At 43.1% G+C, this 21,182-nt stretch overlaps 1 protein-coding gene across 1 annotated transcript in view; it reads left to right on the top strand.

Moving 5' to 3' along the window:
- The window catches only part of LOC110511200 (inaD-like protein), a 297,471-nt gene that overhangs the window by 119,647 nt on the left and 156,642 nt on the right, over positions 1-21,182 (top strand). The window contains exon 17 of the mRNA XM_090184789.1: positions 20,484-20,693. Coding sequence (XP_090040915.1) covers positions 20,484-20,693 — 210 coding nt within the window. The remainder of the gene's footprint in view (positions 1-20,483; positions 20,694-21,182) is intronic.

The following is a 21,182-nucleotide window of genomic DNA, read 5'->3' as shown; positions in this document are numbered from 1 at the left end:
CTCTCTCGCTCTCTCTCCTTCCCTGTTCTTTCTCTCTCGCTCTCTCTCCTTCCATGTTTTTTCTCTCGCTCTCTCTCCTTCCCTGTTCTTTCTCTCTCGCCCTCTCCTTCCCTGTTCTTTCTCTCTCGCTCTCTCTCCTTCCCTGTTCTTTCTCTCACGCTCTCTCTCCTTCCCTGTTCTTTCTCTCTCGCTCTCTCTCCTTCCCTGTTCTTGCTCTCTCTCCTTCCCTGTTCTTGCTCTCTCTCCTTCCCTGTTCTCGCTCTCTCTCTCTCTCCTTCCCTGTTCTCGCTCTCTCTCTCTCCTTCCCTGTTCTCTCTCTCTCTCTCTCCTTCCCTGTTCTGTCTCTCGCTCTCTCTCCTTCCCTGTTCTCTGTCTCTCTCTCTCTCTCTCCTTCCCTGTTCTCTCTCTCGCTCTCTCTCCTTCCCCGTTCTCTCTTTCTCTCGCTCTCTATCCTTCCCCGTTCTCTCTTTCTCTCACTCTCTATCCTTCCCCATTCTCTCTTTCTCTCGCTCTCTCTCCTTCCCCGTTCTCGCTTTCTCTCGCGCTCTCTCCTTCCCCGTTCTCGCTTTCTCTCGCTCTCTCTCTTTCTCTCGCTCTCTCTCCTTCCCCGTTCTCTCTTTCTCTCGCTCTCTCTCCTTCCCCGTTCTCGCTTTCTCTCGCTCTCTCTCCTTCCCTGTTCTCTCTTTCTCTCACTCTCTCTCCTTCCCTGTTCTTTCTCTCTCACTCTCTCCCCTTCCCTGTTCTTTCTCTCTCGCTCTCTCCCCTTCCCTGTTCTCTGTCTCTCGCTCTCTCTCCTTCCCTGTTCTCGCTCTCTCTCCTTCCCTGTTGTCTGTCTCTCGCTCTCTCTCCTTCCCTGTTCTCTCTCTCGCTCTCTCTCCTTCCCCGTTCTCTCTTTCTCTCGCTCTCTCTCCTTCCCCGTTCTCTCTTTCTCTCACTCTCTATCCTTCCCCGTTCTCTCTTTCTCTCGCTCTCTCTCCTTCCCCGTTCTCGCTTTCTCTCGCTCTCTCTCTTTCTCTCGCTCTCTCTCCTTCCCCGTTCTCTCTTTCTCTCGCTCTCTCTCCTTCCCCGTTCTCGCTTTCTCTCGCTCTCTCTCCTTCCCTGTTCTCTCTTTCTCTCACTCTCTCTCCTTCCCTGTTCTTTCTCTCTCACTCTCTCCCCTTCCCTGTTCTTTCTCTCTCGCTCTCTCCCCTTCCCTGTTCTCTGTCTCTCGCTCTCTCTCCTTCCCTGTTCTCGCTCTCTCTCCTTCCCTGTTGTCTGTGTCTCGCTCTCTCTCCTTCCCTGTTCTCTCTCTCGCTCTCTCTCCTTCCCCGTTCTCTCTTTCTCTCGCTCTCTCTCCTTCCCCGTTCTCTCTTTCTCTCGCTCTCTCTCCTTCCCCGTTCTCTCTTTCTCTCGCTTTCTCTCCTTCCCTGTTCTTTCTCTCTCGCTCTCTCTCCTTCCCTGTTCTCTGTTCTCTCACTCTCTCTCCTTCCCTGTTCTCTCTCGCTCTCTCTCCTTCCCTGTTCTCTCTCGCTCTCTCTCTCCTTCCCTGTTCTCTCTCTCTCGCTCTCTCTCCTTCCCTGTTCTCTCTCGCTCGCTCTCTCTCCTTCCCTGTTCTCTCTCTCTCTCTCTCTCCTTCCCTGTTCTCTCTCTCGCTCTCTCTCCTTCCCTGTTCTTTCTCTCTCGCTCTCTCTCTCCTTCCCTGTTCTCTCTCTCTCACTCTCTCCTTCCCTGTTCTTTCTCTCTCGCTCTCTCTCTCCTTCCCTGTTCTCTCTCTCTCTCTCTCTCTCCTTCCCTGTTCTCTCTCTCGCTCTCTCTCTCCTTCCCTGTTCTCTCTCTCGCTCTCTCTCTCCTTCCCTGTTCTCTCTCTCGCTCTCTCTCTCCTTCCCTGTTCTCTCTCTCGCTCTCTCTCCTTCCCTGTTCTTTCTCTCTCGCTCTCTCTCTCCTTCCCTGTTCTTTCTCTCTCGCTCTCTCTCTCCTTCCCTGTTCTTTCTCTCTCGCTCTCTCTCTCCTTCCCTGTTCTTTCTCTCTCGCTCTCTTTCTCCTTCCCTGTTCTTTCTCTCTCGCTCTCGCTCTCCTTCCCTGTTCTTTCTCTCGCTCTCTCTCTCCTTCCCTGTTCTTTCTCTCTCACTCTCTCTCCTTCCCTGTTCTTTCTCTCTCGCTCTCTCTCCTTCCCTGTTCTTTCTCTTACTCTCCTTCCCTGTTCTTTCTCTTACTCTCCTTCCCTGTTCTTTCTCTCTCTCTCCTTCCATGTTCTCGCACTCTCTCTCTCTCCTTCCCTGTTCTCGCTCTCTCTCTCTCCTTCCCTGTTCTCTCTCTCGCTCTCTCCTTCCCTGTTTTCTCTCTCGCTCTCTCCTTCCCTGTTCTCTCTCTCCTTCCCTCTCCTTCCATGTTCTCTCTCTCCTTCCCTCTCCTTCCCTGTTCTCTCTCTCTCTCTCTCTCTCTCTCTCTCTCTCTCTCGCTCGCTTTCTCTCTCCTTCCCTGTTCTTTCTCGCTCTCTCTCCTTCCCCGTTCTCTCTTTCTCTCGCTCTCTCTTCTTCCCTGTTCTTTCTCACTCTCTTCTAATCCATCTCTCACTGCAAGCCGAGGCAGGCTGCCCTGGGCGAGAGGGTGAATTGATTTTTCAGATCTGTATGAGTATCCGTTAGAGGCTTTAGGCTGATGAGACTGAATGGGATCCACTGTGCAGTCTGCAGCACCACTGTCTGTAGACACACTCTGGGCTGTAGTCTGCAGTACAGGAGGCTCTCTTTGTCTGTCTGCTGAACGAATGTTGGGGTCAGCAGCAACAGACACACACACACACACACAAATAATCACACAAACTATCCCTGCACAGTTCAATATAGTGCACAATACATTCAGCACACAATTTATGCCCCTAGGGCTATCGTTCGTTAAATGTTTAATTAGTACACACTGTTGTAAAAGGTTTTGCAACGGCATACGAAAATAAATGTTTCTTATTGGACGCGTTCCCGTTTCCCAGGACAACTTCTTTTAAATGTATGGAACGGACCTCATCATAGTGAGATGTCATGTCATGTGGCGTTACACCACGACCAGCGGCTGCAGCCCGGACACTTCCGAGGTCATTCTCTAGAAACATCACAGAAAGACCCAAATAACAATGTCTAGCTTCGCTGAGACAGCATGTCACGGTTGTCGTAAGAACCGGGACCAAGGCGCGGTGGATTTTGAGTTCCACATATTTATTCCAAAGTGAAACATAAGCCGAAACAATAAATCAAATAAACGAACAACGGAACGTGACTACGTGGTGCACAAACACGAAATAATATCCCACAAACACAGCTGGGAAAAATATCTACTTAAATATCATCCCCAATTAGTGACAATCATTCACCAACATAGGAAACATAAACTAGAACACAACATAGAAATGATAAACTAGAATACCCCCTAGTCACGCCCTGACCTACTACACCATAGAGAAACAAGGGCTCTCTGGTCGGGGCATGACACAGCATGCGTGTGACGGGGATCAGAGCTAACCATAGTGGGGAGGAGGGACCCCTCACCGGCACCTCTTAATGGAGATAAATGGCGGGGGGGTGCGCTTTTCAAACGGCCGTTTGGCGCAGTGGGCCCAGGCTTAGTTTTACTTCAGTGGTATCAGGTTTGACCCAGCTCTTCTTCTGACCCAGACATTTAAAAGTCCTTATTCTCTTGTTCTCCCCATTTTATTTTACTGAGTGGTGTAATCCGTGAAGTCATAGGATTTCTTTCTCTGTAAAGGATCTTGATTGAGGACCCTGTGTGTGCGTGTGCGCAGCTGAAAGTGTGTGTCTGCGTTCATTTGTTCAGTATCACTTGTTCCAATTAGGGATCAAAGGTCAACCTACTGTTTTAAAATCCTTTTACACACACTATGACCTGTATGCTGTTGGAATTGGCCTGTTCATTTCTATATGATGCAGACATTGCAAAAGTGCACTTTATACAACCAAATATTTGAGACAAAAAAGGGAAGCCCTTTGTGGTCTGTGACTACAGCCAAATGATATGTCTCAAAGGGCACCATCTTCCCTATATAGTGCACTCCTTTTGACCAGAGCCCTGTGGCCCCTGGTCAAAAGTACATAGGGAATAGGGTGCCATTTGGGACTCACTCAGACAAAATAACTGTACTTCCGACCTTGTCATAAACCAATGCTATGTTTAGTTTAGTTCTCCCTATATAAATCAGTGTGTGGCTACGTCCCCTTTGTTGGGACAAATGTACATTACCTATATGCCAAAATAAATCACTGGGAGAAGTAAGAAACCGAGAATTCAGTCTGAAACGGAATCCATTTTGAATTTTCGACCGGCAGTTGAAAAATAGCCTCACCTGCACATCAATACAGCGTTTAGTTCAGGACAAACATAAATCATCCTCTGTATTTGTTATTACTTAATTATACAGTTGTTACTGTAGCTCCGGTAGAATCCGGTCAAATAAATGTTATTTACGTAAGTGGTCGACTGGTAAATCGCTGAGTAAGTTAGATTGAATTGGATGACGATTAAAACGCATTGATATAGCAGATGGCTTCGTCACACACTGCAATGATAACCAGTAGTCCTAAGCACAGATCTAGGATCAGATAACCTAGCCCTAAGGTCTAGCCTTAACTATTAGGTAGGAGGATTAGATCTGAACCTTGGTCAGTTGTTAGGGGCAGCTGCTATGTTATTAAGTGTGGCTGTCTGGGGAAGTTATGAAACAGGTTCCCAGCATACACATATCCGTGATGTTGGAAGAGGTGTGTGTGTGTGTGTGTGTGTCTCCCTCTGTCTCTGTATGCCGTTCGAGCGCCTGTGTGTGTGTCTCCCTCTGTCTGTGTATGCCATTCGAGCGTGTGTGTGTGCATGCGTGTCTCCCTCTGTCTGTGTGTGCCGTTCGAGCGCCTGTGTGTGTCTCCCTCTGTCTGTGTGTGCCGTTCGAGCGCCTGTGTGTGTGTGTGTGTGTCTCCCTCTGTCTGTGTGTGCCGTTCGAGCGCCTGTGTGTGTGTGTGTGTCCCTCTGTCTGTGTGTGCCGTTCGAGCGCCTGTGTGTGTGTGTGTGTGTCTGCCGTCCGAGCGCCTGTGTGTGTCTCCCTCTGTCTGTGTGTGTGTCTCCCTCTGTCTGTGTGTGTGTCTCCCTCTGTCTGTGTGTGTGTCTCCCTCTGTCTGTGTCTGCCGTCCGAGCGCCTGTGTGTGTCTCCCTCTGTCTGTGTGTGTGTGTCTCCCTCTGTCTGTGTGTGTGTGTGTGTCTCCCTCTGTCTGTGTGTGTGTGTCTCCCTCTGTCTGTGTGTGTGTGTCTCCCTCTGTCTGTGCGTGTGTGTCTCCCTCTGTCTGTGCGTGTGTGTCTCCCTCTGTCTGTCTGTGTGTGCCAGGGTTTCTGTCAGGAAGTGTTAATTTACTGGACATTTGACAAACCATATGCATTGGTTGCGTAACCTGATTAGGACATCCACCCACGGTGCTCAGAAGATTATTGTCTTTCATATTAACAGAACATGCAAGTCGAGGATGCAACAATGTGCAGTCCTTCCTACACAATTCTGTTCCTACCGAACTGTGACTCCAATGCTTCCCACTGTTGAGTGTGATAAATCTAGCACCTACTACCATACTCTGTTCAAAGGCACTTACAGTGCATTCAGAAATTATTCAGACTCCTTGACTTTTTCCCCACATTTTGTTACCTTACAGCCTTATTCTAAAATGGATGCCATTCTTTTTTTCAGTCATCAATCTACACACAACACCCCATAATAACAAAGCAAGAAAAAGTCTGCAGGGAAGATGGGAGAATCTCCCCAAATACAGGTGTGCCAAGCTTGTAGCATCATTCCCCAAAATACTAGAGGCTTTAATCTGCCAAAGGTGCCTCAACAATGTACAGAGTAAAGGGTCTGAATAAATGTCTAAAAACATGTTTCTGCTTTGTTATTATGGGGTGTTGTGTGTAGATTGACGAGGGATTATTTAAAACAATTCAAATTCAATTAGAATGAGGCTATAACATAACAAAATGTGGAACCAGTCATGGGGTCTGAATAATTTCAGGATGCCCTGTAAATCTTTTGTCTGGCCCATTCACCCTCTGGATGGCTCACAATCCATGTTTCAATTGTCTCAGGGCTTAACAATCCTTCTTTAACCTGTCACCTCCGCTTCATCTACACTGATTGAAGTGGATTTAACAGGTGGTATTAATATGGATTCATGGCTTTCCCCATGCATTGACCTGGTCTGTCACGGAAAGGCCGTTGTTCCTAGTGTTTTGTACACTGTGTCCTGTGTATTCACGCCCCTTAACTTTTTCCACATTTTGTTGTGTTACGGCCTAAATTTAAATGGATTTAAATTGAGATTGTGTATTGCCTCCCGAGTGGCGCAGTGGTCTGAGGCACTGCATCACTACAGGTCCTGGTTCAATCCCAGGCTGTGTTGCAGCCGGCCGCGGCCGGGTGACCCATGAGGCGGCACACAATTGGTCCAGCATCGTCCGGGTTACGGGAGGGTTTGGCCAGCCGGCTTGTCCCTGTCCAATCGCACTCTAGCGACTCCTGTGGCGGGCCGGGGACATGCACGTAGGCACAGTCACCAGGTGTACGGTGTTTCCTCCGACACATTGGTGCGGCTGGCTTCCGGGTTAAGTGGGCATTGTGTCAAGAAGCAGTGTGGCTTGGTGGGTTGTATTTCGGAGGACGCACGGCTCTCAACCTTCGCCTCCGTACGGGAGTTGCAGCGATGGGACAAGACTTTAACTACCAATTGGATATCATGAAATTGGGTAGAAAAGGGGGGTATTTAAAGTAAATAAAAATACATTAAAAACATATTTTAAAATCATTGATTGTGTCACTGGCCTACACACACAGGACATTGAAAGTTTGAGTGACCTAGTTACAGTTTTGACTGCTGTCGGCTTGAGAATCTATGACAAGACTTACAAAATGGCTAACGAGCAGTGATCAACAACCAACTTGACAGATCTTAAAGAATTTTAAAAAGAATAATGTGCAAATATTGTACAATCCAGGTGTGCCAAGTCTTAGAGACAAAAAACCTCACAGCTCTAATCGCTGCCAAAGGTGATTCTGAAATGTGTTGACTCAATGGAGTGAATACTTATGGTACTGCATGTCAAACTAACATAAGCATTTTTCAATGGTAGGTCACGTCCCCTAGTGCACTATAAAGGGAATAAGGGGCCATTTATAGGGCAGAGGCGTAATGTTCCTTCTCCCCTTTGGTGAAGCAAAAGCTTTCATCTCAAACACCCTCGCCAAACGCTCCAGTTCAAAGGGCTAACTGGGATCTTAGCTAGCCGCTCTGCTTATCTCGTTTTCGGTCACTGCTAGTGGCTAGGTCATCCACCACGCTCCTCTCAGCCTATGCTGTGTCCCAAACGGGCCCCTATTCGCTACGTAGTGTACTACTTTTGACCAGAGGGAATAGGAGGACCATGTGGGGAGGACCATGTGGAACTCGTTGTTCTCCTCCAGAGACCAGGACAAAAAACAAACCCAAAGAAACATCCAGGCTGAGATGGATGAGAGAAGGAGAGAGCGAGAGAGGAGATGAATAGAGCGAGAGAGCAAGAGTTCCAGGAATTGCGCTGAGGGAGATTTGCAGACGAGCTGAAGCGTTGCCTACACAGAGAGACAGGCGGACAGAGAGACAGTAGTGGAGCAGACGGTCGGACAGACAGACAGTAGTGGAGCAGACGGTTGGACGGAGAGACAGACAGTAGTGGAGCAGACGGTCGGACAGACAGACAGTAGTGGAGCAGACGGTCGGACAGACAGACAGTAGTGGAGCAGACGGTCGGACAGACAGCTCCAGATTGACCATCTGTCAGTCTTACATCATGGCCCACCGTCTCACTACTTCCACCACAGCCCCACTTTTCTCCACACGGAGGCCCTGGCTGGAACACACAGCCTATGGCCCATACTCAAGAGCTGGGACAATAAACCCAAAATTAAAACGACCATACCGATCACTTAAGCAGGCAATTTTCTGATTATTGTTCTTCAGCTCTTCTCATGCTTTTCTTATGTACACACAGTGAAAACCTTCTGCAATTTAGCCCAATTTCTCCCTTTCACTGTAGAGAAAATTGCATCACCCAGCACCATAAACCCACTGCTGACGTTGTCATTGGCTACGTCCCAAATGGTACCGTCCCAAATGGCACCCTATTCAATTCATAGTGAAGTGCACTTCATGGGTAGTAGGGTGCAATTTGAGATTCAACCATTCTTTTTGAATCATAACTGACCTCAAGGTTGTTACATGGAAAGCAGCTGTTCCCTTTACAGAACCCCCCTCTAAACCCCTCCAACCCGATGAGACACTATTTTATATAGAGCCTTAAATCTCCTGCGCACTCCAGCAGAAACATAAATAAGAAATGTCCGATTTATTTCAAACTGACAGGCTTGAGAATCCATATTGGATGCGATGGGCTCGCTGTGCCGCGGCCTGCAGTTTCTCTCTCTCTCTCTCTCTCTCTGTCCCTCTCTGTCCCTCTCTCCCTCACTCTCTCTCTCTGTCCCTCTCTCCCTCTCGCTTTTTCTCTCTCACTCTCTTTCTGTCCCTCTCGCTCTCTCTGTCCCTCTCTCCCTCTCGCTTTCTCTCTGTCCCTGTCGCTCTCTCTGTCCCTCGCTCTCTCTGTCCCTCTCGCTCTCTCTGTCGCTCTTTTTCATTGACATGCTATGTTGCCATCTGTGGGCCCTAGTCCCCCCCCCCCCCCCCACACACACACACAAACTCAACCTCACGTCCCATTCCCTACTTTAAGAGCCACTCTGCTGACATCTCCGGCCCTGTGGGGGGTGTGTGTGTTTCTTGTGTGTGTTTTCTTTGTGTGTGCCTGCCTGTGTGTGTGACTGTGGTGAGGCGAAGTGATGTGAATCACTCTTGGCTGAAACGCAGGACAATGTGTCCTGTGTCTCTGGAAAGGACCAGCTGGAGTACAACTTACTTGTATACAAGTACAAATACCCCCTTCTTCTTCATCCTCTACTTCTTCATCATCCTCTACTTCTTCATCCTCTGCTTCTTCTTCTTCATCCTCTACTTCTTCTTCATCCTCTACTTCTTCTTCTTCTTCATCCTCTACTTCTTCTTCATCCTCTACTTCTTCTTCATCCTCTACTTCTTCTTCATCCTCTACTTCTTCTTCATCCTCTACTTCTTCTTCATCCTCTACTTCTTCTTCTTCATCCTCTTCTTCTTCATCCTCTACTTCTTCATCCTCTACTTCTTCATCCTCTACTTCTTCTTCATCCTCTACTTCTTTTTCTTCTTCATCCTCTACTTCTTCTTCTTCATCCTCTTCTTCTTCTTCTTCTTCATCCTCTTCTTCTTCTTCTTCTTCTTCTTCTTCTTCATCCTCCTCTTCTTCTTCTTCATCCTCCTCTTCTTCTTCTTCATCCTCTACTTTTTCTTATTCTTCATCCTCTACTTCTTCTTCTTCATCCTCTACTTCTTTTTCTTCATCCTCTACTTCTTTTTCTTCATCCTCTACTTCTTTTTCTTCATCTTCTTCTTCTTCATCCTCTACTTCTTCTTCTTCTTCATCTTCTACTTCTTCTTCATCATCTACTTCTTCTTCATCCTCTTCTTCTTCTTCATCCTCTACTTCTTTTTCTTCATCCTCTTCTTCTTCATCCTCTACTTATTCTTCATCCTCTACTTCTTCTTCTTCTTCTTCATCCTCTACTTCTTCTTCATCCTCTACTTCTTCTTCATCCTCTACTTCTTCTTCATCCTCTACTTTTTCTACTTCTTCTTCATCCTCTACTTCTTCTTCATCCTCTACTTTTTCTTCTTCTTCATCCTCTACTTTTTCTTCTTCTTCATCCTCTACTTCTTCTTCTTCTTCATCCTCTACTGCCTCTTCATCCTCCTCTACTTCTTCTTCTTCTTCATCCTCTACTTTTTCTTCTTCATCCTCTACTTTTTCTTCTTCTTCATCCTCTACTTCTTCTTCATCCTCTACTTCTTCTTCTTCATCCTCTACTTTTTCTTCTTCTTCATCCTCTACTTCTTCTTCTTCATCCTCTACTTCTTCTTCTTCATCATCTACTTTTTCTTCTTCTTCTTCATCCTCTACTTCTTCTTCTTCATCCTCTACTTCTTCTTCTTCATCCTCTACTTTTTCTTCTTCTTCTTCATCCTCTACTTCTTCTTCTTCATCCTCTACTTCTTCTTCTTCATCCTCTACTTCTTCTTCTTCTTCTTCATCCTCTTCTTCTTCTTCTTCATCCTCTACTTCTTCTTCTTCTTCATCCTCTACTTCTTCTTCATCCTCCTCTACTTCTTCTTCTTCATCCTCTACTTTTTCTTCTTCTTCATCCTCTACTTTTTCTTCTTCTTCATCCTCTACTTCTTCTTCTTCATCCTCTACTTCTTCTTCTTCTTCATCCTCTACTTCTTCTTCATCCTCTACCTCTTCTTCTTCTTCATCCTCTTCTTCTTCTTCTTCATCCTCTACTTTTTCTTCTTCTTCTTCATCCTCTACTTTTTCTTCTTCTTCATCCTCTACTTTTTCTTCTTCTTCATCCTCTACTTCTTCTTCATCCTCTACCTCTTCTTCTTCTTCATCCTCTTCTTCTTCTTCTTCATCCTCTACTTTTTCTTCTTCTTCTTCATCCTCTACTTCTTCTTCTTCATCCTCTACTTCTTCTTCTTCATCCTCTACTTTTTCTTCTTCTTCTTCATCCTCTACTTCTTCTTCTTCATCCTCTACTTCTTCTTCTTCATCCTCTACTTTTTCTTCTTCTTCTTCATCCTCTACTTCTTCTTCTTCATCCTCTACTTCTTCTACTTCTTCTTCATCCTCTACTTTTTCTTCTTCTTCATCCTCTACTTTTTCTTCTTCTTCATCCTCTACTTCTTCTTCTTCTTCATCCTCTACTTCTTCTTCATCCTCCTCTACTTCTTCTTCTTCTTCATCCTCTACTTTTTCTTCTTCTTCATCCTCTACTTTTTCTTCTTCTTCATCCTCTACTTCTTCTTCATCCTCTACTTCTTCTTCTTCATCCTCTACTTTTTCTTCTTCTTCATCCTCTACTTCTTCTTCTTCATCCTCTACTTCTTCTTCTTCATCCTCTACTTTTTCTTCTTTTCTTCATCCTCTACTTCTTCTTCTTCATCCTCTACTTCTTCTTCTTCATCCTCTACTTTTTCTTCTTCTTCTTCATCCTCTACTTCTTCTTCTTCATCCTCTACTTCTTCTTCTTCATCCTCTACTTCTTCTTCTTCTTCTTCATCCTCTTCTTCTTCTTCTTCATCCTCTACTTTTTCTTCTTCTTCTTCATCCTCTACTTCTTCTTCTTCATCCTCTACTTCTTCTTCTTCATCCTCTACTTTTTCTTCTTCTTCTTCATCCTCTACTTCTTCTTCTTCTTCTTCATCCTCTACTTTTTCTTCTTCTTCTTCATCCTCTACTTCTTCTTCTTCATCTTCATCCTCTACTTCTTCTTCTTCTTCTTCATCCTCTACTTCTTCTTCTTCTTCTTCATCCTCTACTTCTTCTTCTTCATCCTCTACTTCTTCTTCTTCATCCTCTACTTTTTCTTCTTCTTCTTCATCCTCTACTTTTTCTTCTTCTTCTTCATCCTCTACTTTTTCTTCTTCTTCATCCTCTTCTTCTTCTTCTTCATCCTCTACTTTTTCTTCTTCTTCTTCATCCTCTACTTCTTCTTCATCCTCTACTTTTTCTTCTTCTTCTTCATCCTCTACTTTTTCTTCTTCTTCATCCTCTTCTTCTTCTTCATCCTCTACTTCTTCTTCTTCTTTTTCATCCTCTACTTTTTCTTCTTCTTCTTCATCCTCTACTTCTTCTTCTTCTTCATCCTCTACTTTTTCTTCTTCTTCATCCTCTACTTCTTCTTCATCCTCTACTTCTTCTTCTTCATCCTCTACTTTTTCTTCTTCTTCATCCTCTACTTCTTCTTCATCCTCTACTTCTTCTTCTTCATCATCTACTTTTTCTTCTTCTTCTTCATCCTCTACTTCTTCTTCTTCATCCTCTACTTCTTCTTCTTCATCCTCTACTTTTTCTTCTTCTTCTTCATCCTCTACTTCTTCTTCTTCATCCTCTACTTCTTCTTCTTCATCCTCTACTTCTTCTTCTTCTTCTTCATCCTCTACTTCTTCTTCTTCTTCTTCATCCTCTACTTCTTCTTCTTCTTCATCCTCTACTTCTTCTTCTTCTTCATCCTCTACTTCTTCTTCATCCTCCTCTACTTCTTCTTCTTCATCCTCTACTTTTTCTTCTTCTTCATCCTCTACTTTTTCTTCTTCTTCATCCTCTACTTCTTCTTCTTCTTCTTCATCCTCTACTTCTTCTTCTTCTTCTTCATCCTCTACTTTTTCTTCTTCTTCATCCTCTACTTCTTCTTCATCCTCTACTTCTTCTTCTTCTTCATCCTCTACTTTTTCTTCTTCTTCATCCTCTACTTCTTCTTCATCCTCTACTTCTTCTTCTTCTTCATCCTCTTCTTCTTCTTCTTCATCCTCTACTTTTTCTTCTTCTTCTTCATCCTCTACTTCTTCTTCTTCATCCTCTACTTCTTCTTCTTCATCCTCTACTTTTTCTTCTTCTTCTTCATCCTCTACTTCTTCTTCTTCATCCTCTACTTCTTCTTCTTCATCCTCTACTTTTTCTTCTTCTTCTTCATCCTCTACTTCTTCTTCTTCATCCTCTACTTCTTCTACTTCTTCTTCATCCTCTACTTTTTCTTCTTCTTCATCCTCTACTTTTTCTTCTTCTTCATCCTCTACTTCTTCTTCTTCATCCTCTACTTCTTCTTCATCCTCCTCTACTTCTTCTTCTTCTTCATCCTCTACTTTTTCTTCTTCCTCATCCTCTACTTTTTCTTCTTCTTCATCCTCTACTTCTTCTTCATCCTCTACTTCTTCTTCTTCATCCTCTACTTTTTCTTCTTCTTCATCCTCTACTTCTTCTTCTTCATCCTCTACTTCTTCTTCATCCTCTACTTTTTCTTCTTCTTCTTCATCCTCTACTTCTTCTTCTTCATCCTCTACTTCTTCTTTTTCATCCTCTACTTTTTCTTCTTCTTCTTCATCCTCTACTTCTTCTTCTTCTTCATCCTCTACTTTTTCTTCTTCTTCTTCATCCTCTACTTTTTCTTCTTCTTCATCCTCTACTTCTTCTTCATCCTCTACTTCTTCTTCTTCATCCTCTACTTTTTCTTCTTCTTCATCCTCTACTTCTTCTTCTTCATCCTCTACTTCTTCTTCTTCATCATCTACTTTTTCTTCTTCTTCTTCATCCTCTACTTCTTCTTCTTCATCCTCTACTTCTTCTTCTTCATCCTCTACTTTTTCTTCTTCTTCTTCATCCTCTACTTCTTCTTCTTCATCCTCTACTTCTTCTTCTTCATCCTCTACTTCTTCTTCTTCTTCTTCATCCTCTACTTCTTCTTCTTCTTCATCCTCTTCTTCTTCTTCTTCATCCTCTACTTCTTCTTCTTCATCCTCTACTTTTTCTTCTTCTTCTTCATCCTCTACTTCTTCTTCTTCATCCTCTACTTCTTCTTCTTCATCCTCTACTTCTTCTTCTTCTTCTTCATCCTCTACTTCTTCTTCTTCTTCATCCTCTTCTTCTTCTTCTTCATCCTCTACTTTTTCTTCTTCTTCATCCTCTACTTTTTCTTCTTCTTCATCCTGTACTTCTTCTTCATCCTCTACTTCTTCTCCTTCTTCATCCTCTTCTTCTTCTTCTTCATCCTCTACTTTTTCTTCTTCTTCTTCATCCTCTACTTCTTCTTCTTCATCCTCTACTTCTTCTTCTTCATCCTCTACTTTTTCTTCTTCTTCTTCATCCTCTACTTCTTCTTCTTCATCCTCTACTTCTTCTTCTTCATCCTCTACTTTTTCTTCTTCTTCTTCATCCTCTACTTCTTCTTCTTCATCCTCTACTTCTTCTACTTCTTCTTCATCCTCTACTTTTTCTTCTTCTTCATCCTCTACTTTTTCTTCTTCTTCATCCTCTACTTCTTCTTCTTCTTCATCCTCTACTTCTTCTTCATCCTCCTCTACTTCTTCTTCTTCTTCATCCTCTACTTTTTCTTCTTCTTCATCCTCTACTTTTTCTTCTTCTTCATCCTCTACTTCTTCTTCATCCTCTACTTCTTCTTCTTCATCCTCTACTTTTTCTTCTTCTTCATCCTCTACTTCTTCTTCTTCATCCTCTACTTCTTCTTCTTCATCCTCTACTTTTTCTTCTTCTTCTTCATCCTCTACTTCTTCTTCTTCATCCTCTACTTCTTCTTCTTCATCCTCTACTTTTTCTTCTTCTTCTTCATCCTCTACTTCTTCTTCTTCATCCTCTACTTCTTCTTCTTCTTCTTCATCCTCTACTTCTTCTTCTTCTTCTTCATCCTCTTCTTCTTCTTCTTCATCCTCTACTTTTTCTTCTTCTTCTTCATCCTCTACTTCTTCTTCTTCATCCTCTACTTCTTCTTCTTCATCCTCTACTTTTTCTTCTTCTTCTTCATCCTCTACTTCTTCTTCTTCTTCTTCATCCTCTACTTTTTCTTCTTCTTCTTCATCCTCTACTTCTTCTTCTTCATCTTCATCCTCTACTTCTTCTTCTTCTTCTTCATCCTCTACTTCTTCTTCTTCTTCTTCATCCTCTACTTCTTCTTCTTCATCCTCTACTTCTTCTTCTTCATCCTCTACTTTTTCTTCTTCTTCTTCATCCTCTACTTTTTCTTCTTCTTCTTCATCCTCTACTTTTTCTTCTTCTTCATCCTCTTCTTCTTCTTCTTCATCCTCTACTTTTTCTTCTTCTTCTTCATCCTCTACTTCTTCTTCTTCATCCTCTACTTCTTCTTCTTCATCCTCTACTTTTTCTTCTTCTTCTTCATCCTCTACTTTTTCTTCTTCTTCATCCTCTTCTTCTTCTTCATCCTCTACTTCTTCTTCTTCTTTTTCATCCTCTACTTTTTCTTCTTCTTCTTCATCCTCTACTTTTTCTTCTTCTTCTTCATCCTCTACTTTTTCTTCTTCTTCTTCATCCTCTACTTCTTCTTCTTCTTCATCCTCTACTTTTTCTTCTTCTTCTTCATCCTCTACTTTTTCTTCTTCTTCTTCATCCTCTACTTCTTCTTCTTCTTCATCCTCTACTTCTTCTTCTTCTTCATCCTCTACTTTTTCTTCGTCATCCTCTACTTCTTCTTCTTCATCCTCTACTTCTTCTTCATCCTCTACTTCTTCTTCTTCTTCTTCATCCTCTACTTTTTCTTCTTCTTCTTCATCCTCTACTTTTTCTTCTTCATCCTCTACTTTTTCTTCTTCTTCTTCATCCTCTACTTCTTCTTCTTCTTCTTCATCCTCTACTTTTTCTTCTTCTTCTTCATCCTCTACTTCTTCTTCTTCATCCTCTACTTTTTCTTCTTCTTCTTCATCCTCTACTTTTTCTTCTTCATCCTCTACTTCTTCTTCTTCATCCTCTACTTTTTCTTCTTCTTCTTCATCCTCTACTTCTTCTTCTTCATCCTCTACTTCTTCTTCTTCATCCTCTACTTTTTCTTCTTCATCCTCTTCTTCTTTTTCTTCATCTTCTTCTTCTTCTTCTTCATCCTCTACTTCTTCTTCATCTTCTTCTTCTTCTTCTTCATCCTCTACTTTTTCTTCTTCTTCATCCTCTACTTCTTTTTCTTCATCATCATCTTCTTCTTTTTCTTCATCCTCTACTTCTTTTTCTTCATCTTCTTCTTCTTCTTCTTCTTCATCCTCTACTTCTTCTTCTTCATCCTCTACTTTTTCTTCTTCTTCTTCATCCTCTACTTCTTCTTCTTCATCCTCTACTTTTTCTTCTTCATCCTCTACTTCTTCTTCTTCATCCTCTACTTTTTCTTCTTCATCCTCTACTTCTTCTTCTTCATCCTCTACTTTTTCTTCTTCTTCTTCATCCTCTACTTCTTCTTCTTCTTCATCCTCTACTTCTTCTTCTTCATCCTCTACTTCTTCTTCTTCTTCTTCATCCTCTACTTTTTCTTCTTCTTCTTCATCCTCTACTTCTTCTTCTTCTTCATCCTCTACTTCTTCTTCTTCATCCTCTACTTCTTCTTCTTCATCCTCTACTTCTTCTTCTTCATCCTCTACTTCTTCTTCTTCATCCTCTACTTCTTCTTCATCCTCTACTTTTTCTTCTTCTTCTTCATCCTCTACTTCTTCTTCTTCTTCATCCTCTACTTTTTCTTCTTCTTCATCCTCTACTTCTTCTTCTTCTTCATCCTCTACTTCTTCTTCTTCTTCATCCTCTACTTCTTCTTCTTCATCCTCTACTTTTTCTTCTTCTTCATCCTCTACTTCTTCTTCATCCTCCTCTACTTCTTCTTCTTCTTCATCCTCTACTTCTTCTTCTTCTTCATCCTCTACTACTTATTCTTCTTCATCCTCTACTTCTTCTTCTTCTTCATCCTCTACTACTTCTTCTTCTTCTTCATCCTCTACTACTTCTTCTTCATCCTCTACTTCGCCGTTACACTGGATCCCAGTGTTTGTGTTCTCCTTTCCAGCAGCCTCAGTTCTCCTCTTCCCCTAAATCCTCTCTTAACTCACTCTCTCTCTCTACTCACTCACTCACTCACTCACTCTCACCTCTCTCTCTTTAAATTTCAATTCCATTTGTTTTATTGGCATGACGTAACAATGTACATATTGCCAAAGCTAATTTTGGAAATGTACAATATTAAAATAATAATAATCAATATTGTCAATGGGACAACGCTACAAATATAATCATGGGTCAAAATAACCATACATTGAACAATAACAATAAGCACAGAGGTCATGTGCAAGTTGGTTGGTCTGTCAGACACTGTCCCGGTCGCAGTTGTAACTTGTTCTCAACTGGCCGACCTGGTTAAATAAAGGTGAAATAAAGTCAGATCTAGATGTGGCCACTCTGGAACCAGGTTGCTTGGCATGCAGCACATACATGTGTGCAGGCTTGTGCAAGTGTGCGTGTGCGCGTGTGCGTGTGTGTGTGTGTGTGTGCGCCCTGAACGTGACTCCCATTGAGCTGCAACCAAACACACACACACACACATGCATGAACGTAGCCACACACACACACACATAAATGAACGTAGCCACACACACACACTCCCTTTCTCTGCTGCTTCCATGGACAGAGTCATGATGGTAATGACTTGTATCTTCCCATACTGGTACCTAACTCTCCCCACTAATTACACTTGTATAGCTTTAGTTTTTATATAAATAACCACTTGTTAATCACTTTTATATCGTGATCGTCACATTAAAAGCCGCCCATATGGGTCGTCTAATATATTGTGTGAGGCATTAAATTGGTGCTGAATTACAGTTTTATGGCGCAGGCTGTCCAGGCCGTGATTGATACCAGTGACACTTGGCCTGAGAGGGGATGTGTGGCTGTTTTTGGCCATTCCATAAATGTACCTAACTCTCTGTAGGATGGTGATGGAACGAGCAGAGCTTTCTGCTAGTGCTCTCAACTTCCCCATGGCTCAGCATAGGGCCAGGCTAGCAAGTAACCCAGACCTGGGTGTGGAAAGGGTTTTTCTTTTAAATAGTTTAGGTTTGCTTCATTTATCTTAGTGGGTTTGCACTTTGGGGGTATTCCATTGGTTCCATTATGCTGCGGCAAGCTAGGCCAATATCAAAGATCACAAAAACTGTTTTCGACCCAGGTCTGATAGAAAACGTGTGGGTTTGATGCATTCCCACCGTGCCAATCCTTTTTCCTGTTGCATTCCTATACTGATGCTGTAGTGAGACACACACACACACAAACACACTCATGAACACACACACAAACACACTCATGAACACACAGACAGGACGCGTGCATGCACGAACACACACATGAACGTAGCCACACACACACACACTCGTGAACACACACAGGTTGCGTGCATGCACGAACACACACACACACACACAGAGCAACTGTTTCTCCCCAGATCAGCTCCATTCACCTCCTTTGCTTTATTGGCGATGGACTGTTCAAGGACACGGCTAATGTTGCTAGTGGTTACTGTTAGCGAAGTGACCCGTCAGAAACCTGTCACATTTTGTGTGAAAGACAGACCCAGAGACATCTTTTCTGGAACTGCTGTTTCTTCTCCACGTGCGTGCGTCTTCTCCACGTGCGTGCGTCTTCTCCACGGGCGTGCGTCTTCTCCACGTGCGTGCGTCTTGTCCACGTGCGTCTTCTCCACGTGTGTGTGCCTTACTGTTTGTCAGTGTCAACGCGTGAGTGTCAACATGCTTGTGACTGTGTGTGTGCTTGTGACTCTCGTTCTTTGTCTATGTCTCTCATTCTTTCACTCCCCTCTCTTTCTTTCTCTCGGTCTTTCTCTCTTTCTTTCTTTTTCTGTCTTTCTTTTCTTTCTCTTGCTATCAGTCTCTCTCTTCTTGTCCCCCTGTTCTCCATCCTTCTGACTCGGTTAACTACGGTAGCTATCTTGCCTTGTTTTAGAGTCCTGTTTATCTCTTTTTAAACTTGTCATGATATACTTAATCAGCACCAGACTGTTTTTAGACCTTGACATAGCAGTGTTTCAGCGTCTACACTCTTAGACCAGTCGTCGGAGGCCTGATTGGTGTCACGCTTTTGCCCCAGTCCCAGCTGACACACCTCAATCCAATAATCACCTCATCATCATCAGCTGTGTTTTCTAGGGATGTGGACAAAGTGTGACGTCTCTCCGTCCCCTGAGGACTGGAGTTGCCCATCCCTGTTTTAGATGATGTGTTATATGTTTTAGACAATAAAAGTGTGACGTCTCTCCGTCCCCTGAGGACTGGAGTTGCCCATCCCTGTCGTAGGTTATGTGTTTTAGACAATAAAAGTGTGACATCTCTCCGTCCCCTGAGGACTGGAGTTGCCCATCCCTGTCGTAGATGATGTGTTTTAGACAATAAAAGTGTGACATCTCTCCGTCCCCTGAGGACTGGAGTTGCCCATCCCTGTCGTAGGTTATGTGTTTTAGACAATAAAAGTGTGACATCTCTCCGTCCCCTGAGGACTGGAGTTGCCCATCCCTGTCGTAGATGATGTGTTTTAGACAATAAAAAACAACGTGCTGCTTTATTTATTCACCTGTCCAAGGTGTGTGATACGGTTCACCATTTCTTACTTGTTCAAAGGTTGTCTGAGATAGGTGTAAATCAGGCATGTTACAATTGGTTCAAGAGCGGACAGGACACAATGTGTGCTTACTGATGGCATCAATTCTAGTGTCCTCAATATTATGAAACGTTTTTGGGCCTGTTCTCATCACTATTTCTGTAAATAATATTGGTCTGTCTGATAAAACCTGTAACATTCATCTCTATGTGGATCCTATAGTTATTTACTTCTGTGCCATTCATGACCTTCAGCATGGTTTTGACTCAATACAAAAATCACTCATCTTAAATTTGTGCTAAATGCTAATAAAACCAAGTTTATGTTGTTCTCTAGGTCTCATATTTGCAGATTGAAAGGACCCCAAATTGACAAAGTTCCCTATTATAAGTACTTGGATTGCCGATTAAACTCTCTTTTAAAACACACGTTGAAAAATGGACAAAAAGGCTGAGTTAAGATTGGTTTCTTTTATAGAAATAAATCATGCCTCACTTTGGAAAGTAGAAGGAAGGACAGCCTGTTTTCAAATCAAATGAAATGTTATTAGTCACATGCGCCGAATACAACAGTGAAATGCTTACATAGAAGCCCCTAACCAACAACGCAGTTAAAAAAAATACCAATAAGAACAAGAAATAAAAGTAACAAGTAGTTAAAGAGCAGCAGTAAAACAACAATAGCGAGACAATATACAGGCGGTACTGGTACAGAGGGCATACCGGGGTTCCTTTGAAACCATTGTATTGTCTATTACACTGCGTTTTGTATAGTTCTGTTGCCGGGGAGTCTTTGGCTACCAGAAGGGCCCAGCATTGGCTACGTTTTGTATATAAATCGGTTCTTCAGATTACTACCTCATTTAACGTTTAAATTGGGGATCCAACCATTTTCAGATCTGCTCGGGATCTCGGGACTGGCTGATCTGCTCTCAGGACTGGCTGATCTGCTTTCGGGACTGGCTGATCTGCTCTCGGGTCTGGCTGTTTCTGGAGGTCCCGCGGGTCTCCACTGACCTGAGGAAAAGTGCTTTTAGATTGTATGCCCCCAGCTCATGGGATGGCCTTCAAATTGAAATTAGACTTGCTTGTTTAGATGGAGTGTAAGGAAGGTGATATGTAATAGTTGTTTGTTTTGATTCATCATGTTGTATTCATTGTGTTGGTATTATCTTTCATGATGTGTATTAAATTGTGTGTGTTCATGTTCACATGCTTCTCTTGTAAATGACACCCTTGTCTCGGTAGTGACCCATCCTCAATAAAAAGAATAAAAAACGTATCTCCACCTGCTCTCTCTGTCCATGGACTCTAACGTGTTTCTACTTCCTGTGTTGCCCTCTGCAGGACCCTCTGGACAGGGCAGGCTCGGTCATCGTCATCCACTCCCTGGTGCCCGGCAGTGTGGCAGAGCGCCATGGGTACATGCTCCCCGGGGACCAGCTGGTGTTTGTCAACGACACCTACCTGGACACGGTGAGCCTGTCCCAGGCAGTGGAGGTGCTGAATGCTGCCCCATCTGGAACAGTCTACCTGGGCATCCGCAAGCCACTGGTGGTACGTGAGAGATCAGGGTCTTTACTTACTTGATTTGGGAGATGTTTTTTAAACAATACAACTTCATTGTCCCAAAGGAAGATGAATTTGACAGAGATGATCCACACATTTATTCAACCATTTCAAAAGGTTTCTTTGTCTTTTTGATTTTGTGCGTCTATTTCTTGTTTCTTTGTTTTACTTTTCCCAATGCAAGCAATTGTCTGGATTTCCTTATATATATATATATATATATATATATATATATATATATATATATATATATATACTGCTCAAAAAAATAAAGGCAACACAATGTAACTCCAAGTCAATCACACTTCTGTGAAATCAAACTGTCCACTTAGGAAGCAACACTGATTGACAATACATTTCACATGCTGTTGTGCAAATGGAATAGACAACAGGTGGAAATTATAGGCAATTAGCAAGACACCCCCAATAAAGGAGTGGTTCTGCAGGTGGTGACCACAGACCACTTCTCAGTTCCTA

The sequence above is a fragment of the Oncorhynchus mykiss genome, chromosome 1, assembly GCF_057628025.1.
Source record: "Oncorhynchus mykiss isolate SJ-2025 chromosome 1, ASM5762802v1, whole genome shotgun sequence".
NCBI classification, from domain to species: domain Eukaryota; kingdom Metazoa; phylum Chordata; class Actinopteri; order Salmoniformes; family Salmonidae; genus Oncorhynchus; species Oncorhynchus mykiss.
The sequence above is the reverse complement of the archived record's forward strand: the minus strand, read 5'-3'. Positions and strand labels throughout refer to the sequence as shown.